The 23,824-nt window shown below is 43.8% G+C and overlaps 2 protein-coding genes across 3 annotated transcripts in view; one reads left to right on the top strand and one right to left on the bottom strand.

Annotated features, from left to right (window-relative positions):
• Positions 1 to 1,867: 1,867 nt before the first annotated feature.
• On the bottom strand, positions 1,868 to 2,885 carry SCAND1 (SCAN domain containing 1). Its single transcript, XM_045833238.1, has 2 exons — positions 2,817 to 2,885; positions 1,868 to 2,714 (listed from the first exon to the last, which is right to left on the bottom strand). The coding sequence occupies exon 2, from the start codon at positions 2,652 to 2,654 to the stop codon at positions 2,115 to 2,117; it is 540 nt and encodes a 179-aa protein (XP_045689194.1). The 5' UTR covers positions 2,655 to 2,714; positions 2,817 to 2,885; the 3' UTR covers positions 1,868 to 2,114.
• Positions 2,886 to 17,405: 14,520 nt separating this feature from the next.
• Positions 17,406 to 23,824, top strand: part of CNBD2 (cyclic nucleotide binding domain containing 2) — a 52,416-nt gene continuing 45,997 nt past the window's right edge. For both annotated transcript variants that reach the window (XM_045832717.1, XM_045832715.1), the window contains exons 1-3: positions 17,406 to 17,456; positions 19,622 to 19,759; positions 22,054 to 22,107. In XM_045832717.1, the coding sequence (XP_045688673.1) occupies positions 17,406 to 17,456; positions 19,622 to 19,759; positions 22,054 to 22,107 (243 nt within the window). The remainder of the gene's footprint in view (positions 17,457 to 19,621; positions 19,760 to 22,053; positions 22,108 to 23,824) is intronic.

The raw sequence follows: 23,824 nt of genomic DNA, 5'->3' as shown, positions 1-23,824 counted from the left end.
TTTGGCACCAGGAACTGGTTTTGTGGAAGACAGCGGGGGCAGGAGCCGGGGGGGGGGAGGTGGGGGGCTCAGGTGAGCTTCCCTAGGGGCCCAGGGATTGGGAACCCATTTTAAAGGCCATCTACTTTTTACATTCTAAACAGGTTTATCTTCTGGAGGGAGGCAGATGGATGCAAGCTCAAGATCCTAAGTCCTAAGAAAGTATGTAAAACACTTTCGAATTCATTTAAGTCTAATACTCAAAAGTAAAATGCCCCACACAAGCCTCTAGCCCAGTCTGGCTCATGTTTTGTGGTGTGAACGAACTGCAGGCTTACTAGATTTTGATTATTGAAAGTGCAGGGAAGACAGGTTTGGACTTCCTGGTAAGAGATGGCACCCACTACTTAGGGCCCTTCTCAGACCAATCTCAACTGCCAGTGGATTCCAATTAGCTCCTCTTGGGCTGAAGATTCAAAGAACAGAGTGGGCTTTATTATTAATTTCAGAGAAGGGAACATTGATTTGTTGCTCCACTTATATATGCATTTGTTTGATTTTTTTTTAAATAAAAAAATATTCATTGGTCCTGGCTGGTATGGCTCAGCACATTGAGCACCAGCCTGCAATCTAAAATGTCACTGGTTCAGTTCCCTGTTGGGGCACATGTCTGGGAGCAGGCCGGGTCCTCTTTTGTGGGCAAACATGAGGCAACCAGTCAATGTTTCTCTCCCTTTCTCCCTCCCTTCTCCTCTCTCTGAAAATAAAATCTTTTAAAAAAAATTATTAATTTTAGAGCGAGGGAGAGAGAATCATGTCAGTTGCCTCCTGTACTTGTCTAGACCTGGGATCAAACCGGTAACCTATGTGTGTGCCCTTACTGGGAGTCGAATCCCCAACCTTTTGGTATAGGGGACATTTTTCCAACTAATTGATTCTTGTAGGTGTCCCTAGGGATGGAATCTACAACCTTGGCTATCAGGGAGACACTGTAACTGTGCTACCTGGCATGGCAAGGCTTTATTTAAACTTATACATCATAGTGGAGCTTCCCTGTTCCCAAATTCCCTCTTCCCTTTATAAACAATTATGCTTTAAAAAATAAATAAATAAATAAATGGAGGCAGTTGGCGATCAAAAAATGCATAGCTCAAAAAAACCTCTGCATAGCTCCCTCAATATAAATAACTCTTTAGTTGCCCTGACTAGTGTAGCTCAGTGAGTGGATTGGGGATCATCCTGCAAAACAAAAAGGTTGCAGGTTCAGGGCACAGGCCTGGGTTGTAAGATGTCCCTCGTTGGGGGTGTGTGTGCGCAAGAGGCAGCCAATCTGGTTACACTCTCACATCGATGTTTCCCTTCTCCCTCCCTTGGCCTCTCTAAAACAATAAATTCCATTAATTCACACCAGCTCTGCTTAAATCCTTCTAGAGACCTCAAATTTGGCAAGGAAGGTGAGCCTGGAGGCTTAAACCACAGCTAGAAAATGACTAGTCTATATAAGTAACTGCACTGAAACTTATTAAAACAGCCCTATGGTTTGGGCCTTTGGGGACTCTGCCCAAAAGGCAGACTAGTGGCACAAATTGGCGGCAGTGATAGTACAGAGGTAGCCAGTTAAACGATCATTTAACAGAGCCAGCTGTTTGCCTGCAAGAGGCTACAACTACCTATCTATAACCCAAGACACCACTATTTTTTTCATGTAGGAAAACAAGTTCAGATTCTAGCTAGTGAGAGGTAGGGGGAAACATGGAAACTTCGTTAAATCCTCCAAATAAACAAATGGGGTCCTAGAAAACGTGCAGAAGAGAAATTCCCCAGATGTGGCGAATACCAAGGCCGAGCCAACAGGTAAATGATCCCACAAAAGCCAACGAAGGCGAAGTGAATAGGAAACAAAGGCTTTATTCTCATGGGCTCCCAACTTGGGGTCAACACAAGCCAGAAAGAAGACTGGAAATACGCTCGGGAAAATATACCCAGTAAAGAACGAAAAGGGCCACAACAGACTACACAAGCTGCCAAAAAGCTCGTTTTTCATTAACGCGGATTGAGGAACCAGGCTCAGGCCTCCGAGCAGGATTATGGCTCCCCCCAGTCCAGAGAGCGCCCCGGACCAGGCCTCCCGCAGCTCAGCCGGTGATACGAACATCCGTGCGGCGGCGCAATCGGCGGGCCCGCAACGCCTCGGGCATGATAGCGAGCAGCTGTTCCTGCACCAGCATCTCCACGATCTGCTCCTTCGTGCGGATGTCGGGTCGCAGCCACTGGCGAGAGAGCTCCCGCAGCTGCCGGAACGCCTCTCGCGGGCCCGCCGCGTCCTGATAGCGGAACTGTCGGAAACGCTGGCGGAACGTCTCCGGGCCAGGCCGGGAGCCGCCAGGGCCTGGAGGGAGGCACGGAGCGGCTTCACCATGCGGTGCGGACCCTAAGGGTGGGGGCTCGAGGAGCAGCTCCCGGGCCGCGGAGGCAGCCGCGGGATCTGGGGGAATGGCTTCGGGGACAGAGGCATTGTGGCTGGAGGGTTCGGCCGCAGGCTCTGGAGCCTCAGGAGTGGACGAGGAACCCGCAGGGTTACGCTGAGGGTCTGAGCTCCCGCCAGCTCCCTCCTCTTTCTCTCGCAGCATCGCGGTACGCCCAAGGGTCGCCAAGCCCGGCTCGGTCGCCGCCATGACTCCGGCTCTGGACGTCGCTCTTTGTTCTGCGGTTGTGGGTTCAGCACTGCGTCTGCGCTGGGGTGGAGTGAGAAGGAAAATGTTTTCCGCCAAAGGGGAGGGCCCGCGAAACTGGGAGGGAAGTGGCCGCGGAGGGGAAGGAGAGCGCGCTAAACTTACCGACCGCAGCGAACCGCTGGAGCCTGACTAAAACGGAAGGGTCCGGGGCGGTCTCCAAGACGAGCTTGGGGCGCATGCGCAGAGAAGACAAATCCCGGTTACAGGAAGCGGCGCCCCCTGGCGTTCTTGAGTCGCGTCAGGAGGCTACAGCGACCGCTCTGTCGCAGGCCAACCTAAGTGCACAATGGCTTCCTTGGGATGGTGGCTCCTCCAAACACGAGTTCGAGCCGGAGTCAGAGCTGGTGGATGGGGAGGGGTCGGGGAGGGGCCCCGAGTCCAGAGACGTTCTTATCCGTATTGATCACATCAGCTCGAAGGTGACAGATGCTAGTCCGCTCCAGCTTGTGCATCTGCTCTCTAGATATTGATGAGGATGTTGGCGAGTCACGGGGTCGCGAGGGTTGGCGCCCGACCCCTGCCCTCTGCGGGACAGCTGAATGGCTGGCTGACATGGAGGCAGGGCTCCACTGGAGAAAGTTCTTACAGAATATAACGTGTGTAAGATCCTCAGGAAACAGTGAAACTAGCCCTTCCCATGTCACAAAGTAATTCTTTACCATTATTATTTCTTGCGTGTCCTCTGAAACGGAGGGACAGGTGGCTCTGTGGGTTGGGCTTTTCACATTAGGATTAGTAAATACACTAAATGAATTGCTTCCTATAGTGGTCACTAGCATATGTGCTTACCAAGCCCTTGAAAGTGCCTAATTAGAATTCAGAGGTTTTGTAATCTAAAATACACAAGAACTTAGTGTGAAAAAATGATGGAAAGTATCTCAATAATTTTAAAATTATTTCTTGGAATGATAATAGTTGGCATATATTGGGTCAAATAAAACATACGATTAGACTTAATTTTGGAACCAGAAAAGTTTGTTCATGCTTCCTGACACTACCAGAATCAATAAGTAGAGACAAGGATTGAATTTTTGTAGGTGCTTTATGCAGATGCTGGCAATAGATCTTAACATTTCATCTCAAGCCAACCTTTTTATAAGGAGAAGAAAGAATAGGTAAAGGGGTTTGGAGAAAAAGGTTAATCGGTTTCAGTCTGAGTATTTATTTGTTGATCAGCAATTCTTTATCTGCCTCAGGACATTCCCTCCCTCTACAGCACAGTGACTCAGATACCATCTACCTCTCTTGCAGATCCCCTGGGCACAAAAGTCGAATTGCCGGTCCACCTCCGGTATTTGTGTAGGTCACGCATTCCAGTTCTTGGAGTAACAGCTTTAAGCCTATCGACTGGAGCTAAAATCTTTAACTCCAGATTTTCCCTATCAACTTCACTTGTGTCATTTTACGGCACTTTTTAAATGTGGCTGCTAGAAAGTTTTAAAATACATATATGGTTGACATTATTTTTTTAATTCAATAGCACTGTGCTAGGGTAGGCTGCCTTGGTGGAATGAATCCCTGGTGCATGGTTTATTTGCCTTAGGCCAGAGTTGTTGAGAGGGTTAAGCTAGTAAAGCCCTCGGAAAGAAAGGGCTTTTAAAATGTTTGCAGTTGTCTTCTTTAGATAAATTGTTTGCTATTTCTGAGCTAGTTTTCTTATCTGTAAATGTGGATATAATAGAATTTACCTCATAGAAGTTATGAGAATTCAGTGAGACGATGCAGGTAAAAACATGTAGCTCTGAGAGCCCTTCAGTAAGTGATGTGTTCCATTTGACAGTTGACTTGAAACTGGAAAAGTGTTCGGTCTGCCTGTCACGTCAGCCTATCGAGTAAGGCTAAAATCTTTAACTCCTGAATTCTCCTATCATTCCCTGCTGTTAGTTTTTAATTATCTTATTTCTATACGATTTTTTGGGAACCGCCCTGACTGGTATCAGAAGCTGAAACCCCCACCTAGGCTAAGGCTAAGGGAACGCCCCTGGAACAGTAAGCCAGCTAGGAGACAAAAGCTTATCTCCCAGGCAGGAATGCTGCTTCTGCTGCTTTATTCATAACTGAGCCTCAAAAAGCTTGGTCGGTTAGCCAAAGACGGGTAAGATTCCCCAAGGGGGGAACGACCTAAGACAGGCACGATCACTTTGGGAGGGCCCCAAAAGAAGGACTTGGGGGGCTGCAGCAAAAGGGGGTGATGGAGCCTCCCTCCTTGGCTTTGACATAGCCTGAGTCCTCATAGTCTGGGAGAAAATCTCCTTATCTCTTGGTTGCCTTAGTTCCCTTGCTCCACCTAAGCCTGAAACAATGACAGGGTGGTGCAGCTCTGTGCTGAAAAGGGCGGATTCCCCGGGTAATCAGGCCTAAGAAAGAATATGTAAATTACTGTGAAACCTTCTTTGTTTAGAATGCTCTCAGTTGAATGAGAAGGGTCCTAGGAGGAAGTCTTACAGCTCTTTTACCCTGACTCAAAATAGACCCTCAGATTTCCTTGTTTTCTATGATTCCTTACTTCCCTCTAATGAGTACTGTACTTTACCTGAATTATTATGCAAAATGAGCCCAATAAAAGCAGGTATGGATGGTAAATCAGCGCGCTCCTCACTAGAGGGGGTGGCCATTTCATCCCTACTTCTCCACAGAAACTAGTTTGTCTCTGTGCATGTTTTTTCTCGCGTGTTTTCATTGAGCCATCTGCAGCGTTCTGTGATCACTGCTGGCCGGGTGACCCATGCAACAACGATTATTTTACAAACTAAAACAATGTAAGATACCTTAGTTGGGTGTTGCAATTCTTCAAACAGTGCAGTTGACAACATCTGCACATTTTCCAGCTAGGACCACATTCCCATATTTAAATAAAACTTTTCCCTGTCCTTTAGAATTACCATAGGTCCCCAATTATCTTTCCAGGGGATTACAAACACCTATAAGACATAAAATAAAAGTTTGCTTGACGTAGGTTCCAGTCCACTTTTCTTCTAGCTGGCTTCTGGGGACCCTGTCTTCCAAGTCTTGAGTAGCATCTTACATCCAGGCTCAAAAGAGTGTGAGGGAGAGGTCTCTAATACAGCTAAGGTCATTAATCACAGCTAAGGTCTGATTTAAATGTTGTATGTAGTTATTTACCTTCACTTTTTGATCTACATACATATCTCCCATCCCAGTCATAACCTGAAATGGTCACCTGTACAGAATTTCATATGGACTCACTTGAATTCCGTTTCAAGGAGCCGCCCTTATCCTGAGCAGGGCAATAGGGAATACTTGCTCCCAATGGAGACTGAGTTTCTTGATGTAGTTGACTACATTTTTCTTCCGGGTGTGATTCATCTCTAACTTCCCAGAAGCCTGAGGTCTCCATGCCAGGTGGAGTCTCCACTTGATTCCTAAAAATATACTAATCATCCATGTAACTTCGGGAAAAAAAGTATGCCCATTACCGCTTTGGATGCTGCTGGGTAGGCCACTCGAGGAATTATTTTCTTCAGTGGGGCTTCCATCACCTCCAAGGATTTCTCAGTTCTAGTAGGCTAACCCATCCTGAAAAGGTATCAACAGAGACTAACATTTCCATCCTTGGACACTTGGCATCTGGGTAGAGTCTATTTGCCAGTTCTCAAACAGGCACTGCCCTTGGTGTTATTTCCTTTTTTTCTGATGGGGACCTGTCTTAGGATTGTTCTTCTGACACACGTGGCTTTAGAAATTCTAGGACCTGTGTACCATGGTTTAATATAAGTGATTTAAAACCTCAGCTCTTAGTTTCCTCCAAGTCTGCAGTCAAATATTCAGGGTCAAATTGTGACAAGTTGAGACCAGGTATCAAAGGCAGTCTAAATGTTCCTTTAGTGGCCTCTTCCGCTGCTCCATCAGCCAGATGGTTTCCTCTAGCCACTTCAGTGTCTTCTTTCTGATTCTTGAGGCCGTGCATAACTGCCATCAGTAAAGGTACTGGGCAGCTTCTAATAATTATAAAATTTCTGCTACATGCTTTATTTCTTTTTTTTTTTTTGGAAGTAAATAGTCCTCTTTCCTTCCAGAGAGAACCATGTGCATGCAAAATGAGGAAAAGCATAACTTGAGTCGATATACATACTCACTCTCATTTTGTGCGACAATTCCAGTGCCTTTGTCAATGCAGTCAGTTCAGCTTTTTGAGCAGAGGCTCTTAGAAATAAGGACTTGGTCTCTACTATTCATTCCTTCAGAAGTCACAGCTGCATATCCAGCCTTTCTGTTTCCTTTGTCTATGTAACTGCTTCCATCTGCATATAGAGTCCAGTCTGCCTCTTCTAGAAGACGGTCCTGTAAATCAATTCTGCTAGAATAAATTTCAATAATTATTTCAGCACAGTCATGGAGTAGCACAGCCGAGTCAGGCTCTGGGAGAAGGGAGGCAAGGTTGAACTTAGAGTTTTGAATTGCTTCATACCTGCCCCTTCTTCCAGCAGTGAGCCACAAATTTCCTTTTTGCTCTAGCAGGCTCAACACTTGGTGGGGTGTGTAAATGGTGATAAGCTGTCCCCAAAAAAACTTTTTCAGCTTCTTTTAAAAGCTCACAGTTGGCTGCCACAGCTCTGCAGGCCTCAAGCAGGCTGGCCAATCCTGGACAGTGTGATCCAGTTTCCTTGACAAACCTAGTAAGACTCCTTCTACTGGGCTCAACAGGAACCCAAGAAACCTTACTGCTTTTTGGCAAATCTGGGCCTTCTGTGCTGATACTTTATAGCCACAAGATGCCATATGGTTCAAGGTAGTCATAATATTAGTTAAATGATGCATTTACACATTGTAGCAGAATTCTTCCTTATATTATTAGAACCTTTTTTAAGTCCTGGCTCAGGGTCTCCCCAAAACTCATGGAGGAGTTCTTGAACCCTTGTGGTACGATTGTCCAGCAGGACTGGGTCTTGACCTGAGATTCCAGGTCCTGCCATTCAATAGCAAACAATGGTTGAGAGTCTTGGTCAACCAGAATGCAAAAGAATCTTTTTCTTTAAAGATTTTATTTATTTACTTTTAGAGAGAGGGGAGGGGAAAAGAGGGAGAGAAACATCAATGTGTGAGAGATATATCGATCAGTTGCTTCTCGCACGCCCCTAACTGGGGACCCAGCCTGCAACCCAGGCATGTGCCCTGAGTGGGAATCAAACCAGCGACCCATCAGTTCGCAGACCAGCACTTAATCCACTGAGCCACACCAGCCAGGGCAAGAAAAGCATCCTTTAAGTCCAATACTGAATACCAGAGGCTGTCCCCAGGTATACTGTTCCGTACAATATCATTTATGGCCCTTAAATCTTGTACAGGGAGTGGCAGGGCTGAAAGAGTCCATATTCTTAAAACTTATGAATTATTGAGCATATTTCTATGAGGGTCTTCTTTTGCAAGGGATACTGCCTCTTACTGGGAGTCCCTGCCTTCCCTGGCCTTCCAGCAGCCCACACAATGGGGTTTACATGATTCTCAATTTCCTCAGGCCAGAATTGCTTTCCTCGTTCCCACAGTTTCCTAAGAAACTGCTGGGTGTGCTCTGGAGGGACCTGTAGGTGGAGCTGTTGTTCTTCTGGATAGAAAGTGATTTGCACATGGAACTTGGACAACAAATCCCTTTGCAGAAGAGAAAAAACCGTATCTCCCATAGCACATCTAATGGCTTCAAGAAAAATTGGCTTTCAGGGCTTCCAGAAATTCCAGTTACAGTTCAGCTAGAGGTCTACTGACCGTGTAATATGTCACTTGTATCAGAGTGTCTGGTATCTGTCCTCCACGCTGATAGTTATACCTGAGTTCTCAGACTCTGAGCTCCTTTTCCCTCACTTAGGGCACTCATTTTTCCAGTGCCCTTTTCCCTTGCAGCACGGTTGCCATGCCCCAGAAGGGGCTTGTCCTCCACCTAATTTGGTTCCCCGCTGGGTTTGGGATGGAGAGACCAGGTCAGGCTCCTCCTCCTTCACTCCCTCAGCCAAGTAAGGAGGATCCCGCAGGGCAGGAGGGGCAGCGGGAGCCCTGGGGCCATGCTTGCAGCAGCCATCCTGATCTTCCTGGTCCCTCTCTTCTGAGCCTCTGCTCTCTGCCACAGGCAGATTCTTTTTCTCCCTCCAGACTATTCCCATTTCCCTGGTCTTTGACAAAACAACTCGAATTGCAGTGTAGTATAGTAGCTTAAAGACCCATTTAGTGACCAGCTATGTCCTATGTCCAGATTACACATAAGCCAAGCAGTAGTACAATTTAAAAATCATTTTCTTAGATTATTAAGCATAGGTCGACCAATCAACCAGAATTTGCCCCAAGTGGCTGTTTCCTGGAATGGAGTCTCCCCCTCTCCACCATTCTACCAGATAGAGCCCTGTAATATCACACAAATCACAGGGCACCTTAATTAAACCAGAAGATACCTTTTTATCAGACAGATCTCTGTAATATACCAGACAGACTCTGTAAACCAGAGGCGCCTTAATTAACCCAGGACTACAATCCTGAACCAGAAAGCGCAGTGATTCAGTTGAAAGTGCAGGCACTGTGAGGTGGTCAGGACTCTCCTTGAGTTCCCAAGGGAAGTCACTTGGCATCTTCTAGGGATTCTCCAAATCTGTACCTGGGGCCTCTAGTCCAGGCAGCCAACAGGGCTCCCTGCAAAATACCCAAACTTACCGAGGGTCCTGAAGTCCGTCCCACCAGTCACCAGAAGACTCACAAATATGTTTCATCGTCTCTGATTTATGGCTAGGGAAAATGAGGCCCAGAGAGAAACAGGTCCCTCATATGAAAGGTTTGTATGACACTTGCAGCCCCTTTGAGCCCTGTGCAGAACGAGTGGGCCTGTTTAACAGCCCTCAACACGCCAGTGGCCCTGATATGGAACTTGCCCCCTGCATAGGATGTTCTCTCTTAAATGGGTAGAAGTGGATCTTTACAGAACAGATTCCAGAGAATCTGGAATGGGTCCTTAATGTTTTTTAGTTACTGCCGTGTAAAAATTGGGAGATTTCATGTGCAATCTGGATTTCCAGGTTTTTTTTTAAAAAAGTGAATGAGCTGTCCACACTGGACCCACCACATTGCTGCCAGTCAACAGTCAGCTCCAGTCTTTTTCCTCTAGACAAGATACTCTGTCCCAGTTGGCCTCAGTCCCCACCACTCCCTATTATCTCTGAAATACTGTAGAATGTTGGTTGCCTTTACAATACTATTGCTCTCAGTTTGTTTTCCTCAAAGCTGGCATTTTTCTCTATTTTCTTTTCAGAGGTGGGAAAGCAGGGGCCCAGAATTTGTTGTAACTACAAGCTTCAAACCTTTATTTCCTCTCCCTGGCCTCTTGGCAGTTGGGTTTGCTACCCTGAGTGAACAGACAGTTCTATTCCCTGTGTGGTAACAGGCAGTCGGCGTCCAGGGCTAAGGGAGCACACCAAACCCTGCTGCAAGGGTGGGGGGTCATTGAAAGCCTCACCGGGGAGGGAACCTTTAAACTGAGACTCAAGAAGAAAAAGGGTGGAGTTGGGCATTCCAGGTAGAAGGCACTGTCTATACCAAGCTACAGTGTGAATGGGGGCAAAACTTTGTGGAAACTGCAGGAAAGACAGGGGAGTGGTTGAGGTGTGGGGAGGGAATGGGAGCTGAGGGTGAAAGGTCAGTTGGAGGTTAAATCATACAGAGCTTAGAATTCCATGTTGAAAAATTGAATCCTTTCCTCTCAGGAAAGGGAATGCACTCTGTGATATTTGGAATCATGGAATGTTAGATCTCCAGTTCATTTTTTCATCTGTATTAGAATCATAGAGTATCAGAGATGGGAGATCGTAAAGAGCTATTAGAATGGTGGACTGTTAGAATGGGAGGGGCCTTAGGGATTAAATTAAAAAATTGCATTCAGTTATTCTAAACTCTTTATGGGTCAGTAAGCCCCCATAATCTTAAAAAATACTTCTTCCTAGAAGAGTGATGAACTTAAACACTTTTGCATACTGTTTTAGGTAATTTCAAGGTATCCTCGAAACCACCCAGAGTGTGACTAATATTTCATTGTACGTAACACCACATTTTGTTTATCCATTCATTTATTGATGAGCATTTGTGCTGTTTGCACCTTTTAGCTGTCAAGAATAATGCTGCTGTGAACATTGGTGTACAGATTTCTCTCAAGTCCCTGCAGTCAGTTTTTATGGATGTATACCCAGAAGTGGAACTGCTGGATCATGTCCTAATTCTGTATTTATTTTTTGAGGAAACACGTACTGTTTTCCACAGCAGACCCACCATTTTAAATTCCCATCGACAAGGCACAAGGCTTCCAATGTCTCCACATCCTCTTCAACCCTGGTTCTTTTGTATTATTTAAGTGTGAGATATTAAGTAGAAAATTTTAAGATGTTACCAGTGGACAAGAAATTTAGATTTTCAACAGATTTAGTGATCCTGTGATTTCCTTTACACACACCATACATTATGGACATCAGTCCAGGGGGCCAGCTGTGCTCATGGTAAAGAGGAAGTGGGTTCAGCTAATGAGATGCTTGGATAAAAAGCCTCCAGGATGTTCCATTTTCTGTATTTTTACATTTAATACAAAGTCTAAGAAGCTTGCTCTGGTCTCTCTACTGACTTGACTAACTTCTTTTGGGAACCTATTTTATCAAATGTGTTTGATCTTAGAGTGAGGATCTGTTTTTTTTTTTTGATGTTTTGATGAGCCGCAGATAATTGGACTAGTGTGCTCAATGTAGCTGGATTGTGTTTGTAATTAACCCAGTGATGAGTAATTCTCATTCCTGATAGACCAATGTGCAGTTCAGAAGCCTACATACACTGTATCCTTTTGCCTTTCTCTCTTTTCACTGATTTCTATTCAGATGCCATTCTGCTAGCTCCTGTTTAATTTTCAATGAACCTGGTTTTATGTAGCGCTCTACCAGTAGCTCTGCATTCCTTATTGCATTACACTGATTTTATTTTATTACTTAAAAGTTGATTCATTCATTCCTGAATAGGTTATATATATATAAATTATATATTCATATATATATGAATAGGTTATATATATAACTCAAGAGTCAAAAAAGAGTAATTGTTATACATTTTCATCTTCTTTCCAGCCTTGATTATTATTAGTTCCCTTTCTGTCTTTAAGTTTCCTTACACATCTATTTCTTTATCAGGTTTAAAAGGTGTCTTAAGATTTACAGTTCTTAAAAATTCTCACCACAAGAAAAATTTTTTTAACTAAGTAAAGTGATGACTATTAACCAAATTTATTGTGGCAGTCACTTCACAGTATATACATATATCAAATCATTATGGTGCACACCTTAAACTAATACAATTATATTTCAATAAAACCAGAAAAAAAAGATTTATAGCTATGAAAGTCGAAGAAAGCCATGTACTTATGTTACCTCACATCCCTGTATTATCTCCATACTTGTTAGCTATATTATTTTCTGGTTCCTTTTTAATTGTTCATTTTCAACTCCTTCACTTGCTTTTTGCAACCCTGTTCTCTGTATTCAGCAAGGCTAGCTTCCTTTTTGATGTTGCGGAAATGATCTTCACTTCTGAGATTTTTTTTTTAAACACTTCTTTCCTGAGCTCTGCCAATGCCATTTCCTCCAGTTGTCTCCTCATCTCTTCTTTGAACTCTGGCATCTTTGCTTTGATGTTCTGTTTTAAAATTCACTCAGCCCTCTGAGTTCTTTGTTGTTCATAATTATCATCTGTTTCATGTTAATTTTTTTTCTGGCGAGTGTCTTTCATCTGCCATTTGTTTTTCCTGTTCCCTGCCTCTCCTACTTTTGGAGTGATATATTTATATAGGTCTGGTGCTGTTTATTTTTTACTATAACTCCCCTTTAAGTGAAGAAAGCACATTCTCCAATTATAGGTAAGCAAGCTAAATTTTAATAATATTTTAACCAAAACATCATGCAGGTCAGTAAAGCAGCCTCAAGCTCAGTTTGGCCCCTGGATGGCTAGTTTTCGGCCTCCGCCAGCCCAATCGCACTTTCGGCCACACCTCCCGGCCCCCTTACATTCTAGCCACATTTCATGCTCCCTACACAGGCCCCGCCCTTTCTTCATATATGTTTATAACTTTATCATAGTGAGACTTTGCCCTATGGCTGCAGTTACATTTTTCTTTCCCATCATATTGTGAACTCTTTATGAGCAGAGACTGTGTCTTATTCATCTTTTCTGCCTTTATATGTAGTTAGAGCTCAGTGAATGTTTGTTACATAACTCTTATAATGAACAAAACAATAATGATCTTATCTTGAAAAGAAATTACCATATTTTTCAGACTATAAGATGTACCCCCCAAATTTGGGTGGGAAATGGGGGTGCATCTTATAGTCTGAATGTAGCTTACCTGGCTCACTGTGGGGGTGGGCGGTGGCCTATGTTATTTGTGTTCTTAAATATTTTACCAAATTTTTTGCTTCACAATTCTTTTTCCTATTTTCCTCTAAAACCGAGGTGCATCTTATGGTCTGGTGCGTCTTCCAGTCCGAAAAATTAGGTATTTGTGGAATTGACTCTAACTCCATTTTACAAGGAGGAAAATGAGGCCCCATGTGGTTAAGTGATTTACCCAAGATCACATAGGAATCGGACCAGTACTCTTTCTGACATTCTACTCTGTAACAATTCAGTTGTAAGATTAGGAACTAGGAAAGAAATGGCACTTCCTTAATTTTTAGAACTGACTTTAATGTCTGATTGTGTTCCCAGCCTGCTTCCTAGCAGAAAACTTAATCACTTACTTGTATGCATTTACTGGTTGATTCTTGTATGTGCCTTGACGGGGAATCAAACCTGCAACCTTGGTGTATAGGGACAAATCTCTAACCAACTGAGTTACGAGGCCAGAACGAGATGACTTAATTTAGATGTGTTTAGGTAAGTGGAAATCCAATCCAGTAATTCTGAGGGAATGTAATTTCAGGTTTATTGACTCATTTTAAGTCAGTTCAGAGCTCTCTAAACTTCCTGCCTCTTCTTTCCCAACACTGACCTAATTCCTGAGGAAATCACACATTCTCAGCTGGCAGTAGGTGAGGCCAGCACTGTCTACTTTTGGAGTCTTGTCATGTTCTTGGGCTTACTTACTGACATCCTCTGATGACCCTTGTTAGTCTGTCCTATCCATATCACTCGGATCCGTAGGTAACTCAGAAAACTGATGGGACCACCCCCCTGTCTGTAGCCACCTCCCACCATTTCTCTTGCTTTCCCCTTGCCCAGGAGTTTCTCTCAGAACCCCCCTAAACTTTTATAGGGGATCTTCTTGTATTTTCTTTAATACCAGGTCTGTGGCAGGGGAGGCAAAAACTCCATATTGTTCTTTCTCTCTTTTTATTAAAATATATTTTATTATAGTTGCCCCAATTTTTCCCCTTTTGCTGCCTTCCACCCAGTACCACCCATTCCTTTTGGCAGTCCCTGGCACCTCAGTTCATGTCCATGAGTCATGCATGTAAGTCCTTTGGCTACTCTGTTTCATATACTGTTCTTAACATCCCCCTGACTATTCTGTACTTACCAATTCATACTTCTTAATCCCTGCACTTTTCCCACATTCCCCCACTTCCCACTCCCAACTGGTAACCACCCAAATGAGCTCCATATCTACGATTCTGTTTCTGTTCTACTTGTTTGCTTAGTTTGTTTTTTTAGGTTCAATTGTTGATAGCTGTAAATTTATTGCCATTTTTATGTTCATTGTTTTGATCATCTTCTTTTTCTTAAATAAGTCCCTTGATATTTCATATTGTAATCGCTTAATGAGGAGGAACTCCTTTAGCTTTACCTTGTCTGGGAAGTACTTTATCTGCCCTTCCATTCTAAATAATAGATTTGCTGGATAGAGTAATCTAGGCTGTAGGTCCTTGCTTTTCATCACTTTGAATACTTCTTGCCAGTTCCTTCTAGCCTGCAAAATTTCTTTTGAGAAATCAGCTGGTAGTCTTATGGAAACTCCTTTGTAGGTAACTATCTGTTCTTCTCTTGCTGCTTTTGAGATTTTCTCTTTATACTTAACCTTTAGCATTTTAGTTATGATGTGTCTTGGTGTGGTCCTCTTCACATCCATCTTATTTGGAACTCCCTGTGCTTCCTGCACTTGTATGTCTATTTCCTTCATCAAATTAGGTAAGTTTTCTTTCATTATTTTTTCAAATAAGTTTTCAATTTCTTGCCCTTTCCCTTCTCCTTCTGGCATCCCCTGTGATTTGAGTGTTGGTACATTTGAAGTTGTGTCAGAGGCTCCTTACCCTATCCTTGTTTTTTGGATTATTTTTTGTTCCAACTGAAGGTTTTTTCTTCCTTGTGTTCCAAATCATTGATTTGATTCTCAGCTTCATCCACCCTATTGTTGATTCCCTATAAACTTTTCTTTATTTCACTTAGTATAACCTTTATTTCTGCCTGGGCTTTTTTTATGCTGTTGAAGTATCCAATGAGTTCCTTGAACATCCTAACAATCAGTGTTTGGAACTCTGCATCTGATAGATTGCTTATCTCCATTTTGTTTAGTTCTTTTTCTGGAGTTTTGTTCTGTTATTTTATTTGGGCCATATTTCTTTGTCTCCTGATTTTGATAGCCACCCTATGTTTGTTTCTGTGTATTAGATAGAGCTGCTTTGATCCCCTGTCTTAGTAATGTGGCCTAATGTGGAAAAGCACACCCATAAGTTGGATGGGGCAGAGCCTTAGGTAATTGCCAGGGTGAAGCAACCCTGTGAACTAGGTTGATGGAATGTTAGATATGGTACAGTCGCTCTGTGGCTCTGTGTGGGGGAAGGCTCAGAAAAAGGACACTGGCTGCTGCCTGTCCTCTGGAGTTTTGTCTGAGAGGAAGCTGTCCACTGGAATTAGCCCTGATGCCAGACACTTCAGTTTCTCCCTGTATGCCACTGGTGCTCTTCATGCTGCTGCCCTGGTGCTGAAGCCCAGGGGTAATGAGTCTGCATAAGTCCTAAGTCCATTGTGGGCCCTTTAAGAGGATATGCCTGAGAATACTGCGGTTTCTTCCTCTGCCCCAGCCCCCACTGGTTTTTACAGCCAGAAGTTATGGGGACTTATCTTCCTGGCACTGGAACCCTGGGCTGGGTGGTCTGGTGTGGGGCTGGGATCTCACTTGTTCCCAAGATATCCCTCCCAATTTTTATCCATCACACATGGGTGTGGAATCATCCATTCCGTGTCTCTGTGTCTCCGCATCTCCATGTCTCTTCCCCTCCTACCTGTCTGAATAAATGTGACTTCTTTAATTCCTTGATGGTCAGACTTCCTACAGCTAGATTTTCTGATGATTCTCGGTAATAGTTATTTAGTTTAGTTGTAATTTTTGCTGTGGTTGTGTGAGTAAGTGAACTGTGTTTACCTACATCTCCATCTTGACCGGAAGTGCTCTCCTCTCTCTTTCTTTCTGAAACATTTTCTTCTTTTGTCTCTGAATCTTTTGCACCTTTTCTCTAGATAAGGGGGAAAAAGCCAGTTCTATCTCTTTTTGCCTCTGTAAGTAGTTTGTGTCTCACATCAGGAATGGTGACTTATGAATTTAGTAATTCAGAGCCTGGGTCTTTGTTCTGAGCTGTTCTGCTGTTTTCACTGTGCTCAGTGCCCTTATATTTATTTGGCTGTCAGTTGGGGGAGAGTTCGCATTTAGGCATAGGTAAATAGGAATGGCAAATCAGCCTATACTTGAAGTCACAGTTACTCACTGTAGTCTTATTTTTTCTAAATTAAAAAAAGCATTGATTTTAGAGAGAGTAAGGGAGAGAAAAAAACATTGATTTTGTTGTTCCACCCATCCATGCATTCATTGGTTGCTTCTTTTATGTGTCCTGACTGGGGAGTGAAACCACAACCTTGGTGTATCAGGACAATGCTCTAACCAACTGAGCTCCCCAGCCAGGGCTCACTGAGGATTCTTTAAAAAAAATTTTTTTTATTGTTGTTCAAGTACAGTTGTCTCCATTTTCCCACCACCACTTCACTGAGGATTCTTATATAAGAGCAAATTGGGATTATCAACTGCCATCTTTAATCTATTAGAAAAACAGTACTTTAGACCCTATAATCTCTACTTTCGAAAGGACCCCAGAACTCAGTCACTAAGCTCCTTTCAACAATCATCACCCCATTTGGTGGAGGACTTGCAATTTTCTGAGTGTTCCTGATTTACTGATTTAACAAGACGTGTAGGACAGCGACATCTACCTACATTTCAGGGTGTCCTAGTTCTAAGCCTCAGGGTGGTCCTCAGGGTGAGGTGTCTGATGCCCCAGGCCCCAGCCCAGGAGCCTTCTACTTTGTTTTTTTACGGCCCCATGGCTCTGGCTGTCATTTAGCCACTGAGCCTCCGTCTTCTCATGTGGTATGGGCATGAGGTCTCTCACCTTGTGGTAGTTATGGAGATTAAATAAGACAGTGCGTGTGAGTGTTCAATAAATGTTAGACCATCAGATTTTGGTTCCTCTCTTCCTTCTAGAATCCTTCATTGTGACATAAGGAGATTCCAAGGATGAGATTCTCTCAGAACAAGGCTTACAGCAGCCGAGGAATGGAGAGGAGCACTTTCCTTGCCACTAAGGGAAACTATCCATTTCTAATATAATTGGATTCTTGGGGAAGGATCCGTGGTTCTATGCTTGAAAGGCAAAGGGGCTGGTGCCATCTGCCAAATCAAGAACCATGAGGAGATTTAGGATGTCATGTTCCTGGAAGCTCCTGAAGAATGAACGGGTAAGGAGTGTGAGGAACCCTGGGAGGGAAGAGTGGAAGGTTGAACAGAGAGGTATTTTGAGAAAGCGGGAGGCAGGTGTGTAGGAGGTGGCCTTGGATTGAACATGGCTACCTTGTACCTTTTGGAGTGACAGCATGCACACAAAGGAAAGAGTGCCAGATTAGGCTTTAGAAAGACTGAATTCTGAGCCTGGCACTGTAGCTTACTACCCCATTGACACTGGGAAACTCACAGGCTACCCTCTGAGCTCGAGTCCTGCTCCGTGCCCACTCTTTCTACTGTTATGAGATCAGAGGAAATAAGGCCCAGCAGTGGAGTAAAGTAATAGGTTAAACTTATGGATTCTGGACCCAGACTGCCTGGGTTCAATTCCCTATCACCCATTAGTCGCGTGACTAATATTAGTATTAGGCAAGTTACTTGATTTACTGTGTCTGTTTTTCCCTCTGCTAAAAGTTGTTGAGGATTAAATGAGTCAGTGCATACAAAGGGCTTAGATTAGTGCCCAACAATGGCAAATTGTTCTCAATAAGCACTAATTTGTATTCATAGAGGCATTCCCTATATTTTCTTTAGATATATAATTTTTAAAGAAAATATTACAGTTACAGGTGAAGCTCCTCGCCATCCCACTCCCTTTCTCCTCACTGGTAACTACTTTCCTGAAGTTGATGCGTCCCTTCCTACCTATACATTTAAATTTTATTACATATGTATGTAAACATAGCAGTGATAAGCATCCATAAGCAACTATATAGTATGCAGCACATTTTAAAAAATGGTATTCTAAATGGCATCATATTTCACCTTTTTTCCACTCAAAATTATGTGTGAGCTTTACCAACATTGACATACACAGCTAGGGCTGTGTTCAATTCTGTGACTATACCGTGATGTGCCGATGCATTCCCCTACTGATGGAAACTCCAATTGTTTTCAGCCTTTCACTCTCAATATGTGCCGTGGTCGTTCTCATGGCTCTCTCCTTGTGCGCATGTGTAAGTTTCTCTAAAGTGTATACACAAGGTGCATACAGTTCCTCGATTGTAAAGGACACACATCCTCAACTTTTAAAAATACTGCTAAATTGCTCTCCAACATAGTTGTACCATGTTTTTTATTTCCCCAGTCTGGTAAGTATAAAATGGTATCTTATGGTTACTTTAATTTATATTTCCATTATTCTGAGTGGTATTCAGAATCTTTTCATTATGTATAGATGATTGAATTTTCCCTTCAGAATTACCTGTTTCTATACTTTGCTCATTTTTCTATTGGGTTATTTGTATATTTTTAGTTTGTATAACTCTTTAAATTAAAATTCTGGATATTAATCCTTCATAATAGTCATCCTTTGTAATTCTGGATAGCAGTCCTTTGTCAGTAATATGCACGGAAAGCATATTCTTCCAATCTTCAGTTTGTCTTTTCATTGTGTTTATGATGTCTTTATTATCAGAAGTTAATGAACAATAGTTTCTGGCTTTTGAATTTTTTAATTCTGAAAATGTTCACACATAAAAGCTGAAATATGTATAATGCTCATCCTTAGGTCTAACAGTCAACATTCTGCCCCCCGGCTTTGTGTTTGTGTGTGTGCAGGAGCACGGGTGTGTGTTTGCTGAATCACGTACAAGTTGCATACTTTATCACTTCTTGGCCTTTCGGTTAAGACCAAGAGGAAAAGTTGCATACTTTATGACGTTTACTTAAAAATAACACAACCACAATATCACCATACCACTAAGAAAATTAAAACATTCTTTCCTCCGCTCCATTGGATTCCCAAGTTTAGGCTCCCCGCATCAGCCCTCAGTTCCTGCCAAGACCCTTGCTCTTCATTTTCTGGACCAAAGTGAGGGCCTGGACATTTACCTAGAGTTGTACTGGTGAATGTTTTAACCACTGGTCCCTGGGGAGGGGGATGCCTCCATTTGCAGTAGTTGCCAGTACTTCTGTGGCATAAATATTCCCGCTGTGGGCAATTTCAAGCTACCAACATGATTTCAACAGTCTCGAAGACTTCCTGAAAATGTAGCCACCGCTCCAGCACACCACAGCGTCGAATCCTATTACATTTCCCCTCCTTCAGCATTATTCCAGTCTGCTGCTGATGGTGGGAAACAGATAGTTGCCAATGCTCTTGTTTGTTTTGTTTCCACAGGGGCTGCGCCAGTTCATCCTGGATATCATTATGATGATGCGAGTGTGTAAAATATTCATCCAAGGGCTCAAAGGATTCCTGGGGTATCAGGTCACTGAGACTGCTCGCAGAAGGCACCCGATCTTCTCCTTCTGGGATGTAAGCCGCTGGGCTCAGCAAGATTAGCAGAGTTTAAGGGGGCGCCTATAAGTAGCACCCCACTTCCCAGCCCCAGTTCTGTATCAACTGAGAGAGACGACAAAGGTTAAAGCAGAAGGAGACCCCAACTGTCGCTTTTGTTAATGTTGAGATTTATATTGGGGATGACTAGGATCATCAAGTGAGAGGGTTTCCTACTGCCGAACCCCAGAATTAGACAGCCTTGCACACCCAGTCACCGCAGTGCCGGGACCTCCTGCCTTAAACTCCCGGTAGAGAGGGGCAGAGCAGAATGTGGGCCCAGAGGGAAGGAGAAGGGGTGATCATGCTCAGTGTCTCCTTCCAAGTCTACCAAGAAGTTTGTCCCTCCTTTTCAGTGTGGAAGGGAGTGGGGGGCTAGTAGTGTTAAATGAGTACAACCCCCCCCCCCCATGTGGAAACACACATTGGGAGCAGGAGAGAAGCCACCTCCATTCCAACAATGATCAGAAGAGCCAGGAGAAATCCAGACTGGGTTTCAGAAGATGAACAGAACCCAGCTGTGCCTCTTCTCTACCTTCCTTCCTGTCTCTTAAACAAGAAGGGAACATTTGCAAGACCCTGTTCACTCTGGTGACCATGCTTTCTATCTTTTCTAGAATCCCTGTTTCAAATAGTGTATCCCAGTGGTAGATCATGAGCCCCTTTTTGGTTCAGAAGAGTTGATCACAATTCTGTTAACTTGTTATGCTTCTCCAAAGTTGTCTTCATTACCATCCGGGGCTCCAAAGTTTCCCCTGCCCATTTTCTTGTTATGCCAAGAGTGACTAGATGTAGCTTTTGCCTCCTTCCTGCATGCAGTGATTCACTCTGAGAATTTTCCCAAAATGGTTTTTGAAGGAAAGTAGCCAAGGCGGGGGAGGGGGTGGTGTTCTGCTGATGATGGGGCACCAGAAGGTGGTTTCTAAGGGGCCAGTAGGTAATGTACCTGTGTGTGTGTGTGTGTGTGTGTGTGGCTGAGTTTAAGACGTAGCAGGGAGAAGGGGCCTATGGCCAGCTGGAGAAGAAGGGCATGCTCCATCTAAAAATGTTCAGGTTCATATTTTTTGGAGACACTATGCTGGCCAAACCAATCAAGTCTGAAGCCAGATTCTGCAGCCAGTTTCTGCCTTGTAGTTGGGCCATGAGATAGGAAGGGATGGAGTAGAAGAATCGTCGCCTAAGAGACTGAGATTAACTCTCCAGGAAGGACATTCTGACCCAGGGTATCATGCATTGGTGAAGTGAAGGGCCCAGGAGACCAGGAGTCTGGTTACCCGCAGACCTGGGCTGATGCCTGGGCAGTTGGAAGTTGAAGATCAGAGTCAGATTTGACATCAGGGTAGTCTTGAGCAGAAGCCTCTCAAGGACAGTGTATGGGTCGTATGGCTGCTGGACAGAGAACTGGGGGGCTGGGGCAAAGGGTCGGGCAGAGAGAGCTGAAGACTGGCTTTCAGTGGAGCATATGAACCCCACCTCTTTCCTTCATTGGCCTCCCTGAGAAGCACCCCACGGATACGCAAACTACAAATGAGGGAAGAGGACAGGGATCTGAGTGAGTTCTGGGGAAGAACATGCAGAATAGCCAGAGGGGTGTGTGGGGGTCCCTGTTTGGCCCAGTGTGGTGGTCAGGGCCTTGTCTGTCCTTTTCTCTCACCCCTGTCTTCCCCTACATATTTTTTCCCACTGTCTCTGCCCATTTCTCTCCTCTTCCCACATCCTCTCTGCATCTGTTAGGAGTTAGAGTTGGATTAATTTATCCCCAAGACCTCTCACACCACCTCCTCTTAGCGATCTTCTATATGAGAACCATTTACTTGCTGCATAATCCTTCGCTCTGCTGAAGACAACACTGAGTAAGATAAGGAAGATGTGCCATGCCTGGCTCATTATAGGTACTCAGCAAAGGTTGGCTTCATTTATTCCTTCATCTTTATCCCTCCTTTCTGTTCTTTTTCCCTCTGTACTTTCCTACTTATTTGCTTCTTTTCCCTCATACTTTTCTTTCTCCATGCTTCTTCTCTTTATTCTCCATTTCCTCTCCACACCCCCATCTTTCTTTCTCTTTACAATAGTATGTTGTCATTGCTCGGCCCAAGTCTTGTGCTGAGTTGGGGCTTTTGTGTGGAGGTGGACATGCGAAGCCCAGCTGGTAGGTTTCCCATGGCTTCTTGCCGGCTATAGTCGTCCAGGTACGCAGACGGGTTTCCATGCAGAATTCTAGAAGCAATCTTGTTAATTCTCCTTCCTCTTTCCTCTTCCTTTTTTCCCCCCAGAAAAAGAAGCAAGGCCGAATCACATTTGATACTATGGACTTCGTTGCAGAGTCGGTATGCATAGATTTGACCTTGATGTTGAGAATTTCCTTTCTGTGTTATGGCCTGGAAGAAGTAATGGGCTGGGCATCGGGACAGCTGGGTTTAGTCCAGGTTCTGCCACCAGTCCAGTGTGTCACCCTGAGTTTCCTCATCTATAAAACAGGTGATCTCAGTGACCCCTTCCAGTCCTGGCATTTCAAGACTGTGAGCCCCTCCCCACTCCCAACTCTTCGTTGCTTTATAGCTAAGCAGAGTCACGAGCATGGAAGAGAGCCTGCATTTGCACCCATGGGACCACAGCAGAGGAAGTGAGAGCCCTAGACAGAGGGGAAATAATCAGGGTGGTGGGAAAAGCTCTGGCCTGTGTGAATTCTGGCTCTGCCCCAAACTCTCCAAGAGAGGCTGAGCACACTTGTCCCCAACCTGGCTGCAGGATGGCCATTCAAATGAGAAAGTGCCATATGTCTGGGTGAGGCTTTGGACTTGTGACTTGTTTTCTGAATTTCAGGAATCATGGTTACCTTCCCAGCTGGCTTCTCCCTGTCAAATCCTGGACATTAATTAAAATTTAAAATTAAATTTAAAATTTAAAGGGACCTGCCTATTTATAGGGCAGATCTAAAGTTCTCACCAGTGAAGACCTGATTTGACTCTGGCCTGGAGTACCGTGTTGGTTTTTCTCTCAGCGAAGAGAGGCCAGACAGAGCTTTATAACTATTACCAAGATGACCTGTGCCCCTCCTGGGCATAATCTGATTTCTCATGCCCTATTATGTATAGAAGCACAATTAAGCCATCCCAAAATTTTTTTTTCCTCAACTTTCCAGACTGGCCAGTGTCTGACACTGTACCCTGAAGTTTACCCAAGTTTTTCCGTTTACACAAGAGAAACTAGGGGCCTCCCTGAGAGTCACAGGACTCTAGAGATGAAGGCAGTTCTGCGTGTAACACTGCAGGGAGAGAAGAGGGCGCAGAGGAAAACCCCATTGCACAGGCAAGGCCTCTCACTGCCTTGAATGCCTGTGGCTCCAATACAGAGACAAAGAGTAGAGACTCAATTAAAAAACTTGCCCTTTGAGTAACTGTTGATGTGTACTGGTTTCTTTTCAGGGTGATGAATAAAATCCATTGTGGTGATAGTTGCACCACTCTGTGAATACACTGAAAATCACTGAAGTACACTTTAAATGGTGAATCATATGGTGTATGAGTTATATCTCAATCAAGCTGGCCCACATACACGTGTTTATACATACATAACCCGCCCCCCAGGACAGCACTTGGATTATGACCAAAAAGTAAACCTCAATATAGTCCATATTGAGACTCTGTGAACACTGGACTTCTCAAAGAGAATCCTTAGAGTTAGAGACTTAGACTCTAGACTCATTTGTTATAGCACTTGTGAGACATTGAAAGCAAGGGGTACATTTCAAAAACATAATCTAAAAAAGAACATTGAATGAAAAAAGCAGGTCGCACAAATGATGTCTGCAGTCTGGCATTTATGTAAATCAAAGCAAACCAATTCTACACATATTCTATGGGCACATGTATAAGTATATAATAATGTATAAAAATAGTCACCTCTGGTGATGGAGAGCTGATTCATATTAGGGATGACATGGTAAAAGGGTTTTAACCATTTATATTGTTCTGATTCTTAATGGAAAATATAGTCATCTAGTACTTGTGTTATTTTCAAAGAGTTTATTTATACAAGACAGGA

Source organism: Phyllostomus hastatus, unplaced genomic scaffold, assembly GCF_019186645.2.
Source record: "Phyllostomus hastatus isolate PE091 unplaced genomic scaffold, TTU_PhHast_1.1 phas_contig_17, whole genome shotgun sequence".
Classification (NCBI taxonomy): Eukaryota; Metazoa; Chordata; class Mammalia; order Chiroptera; family Phyllostomidae; genus Phyllostomus; species Phyllostomus hastatus.
The sequence above is the reverse complement of the archived record's forward strand: the minus strand, read 5'-3'. Positions and strand labels throughout refer to the sequence as shown.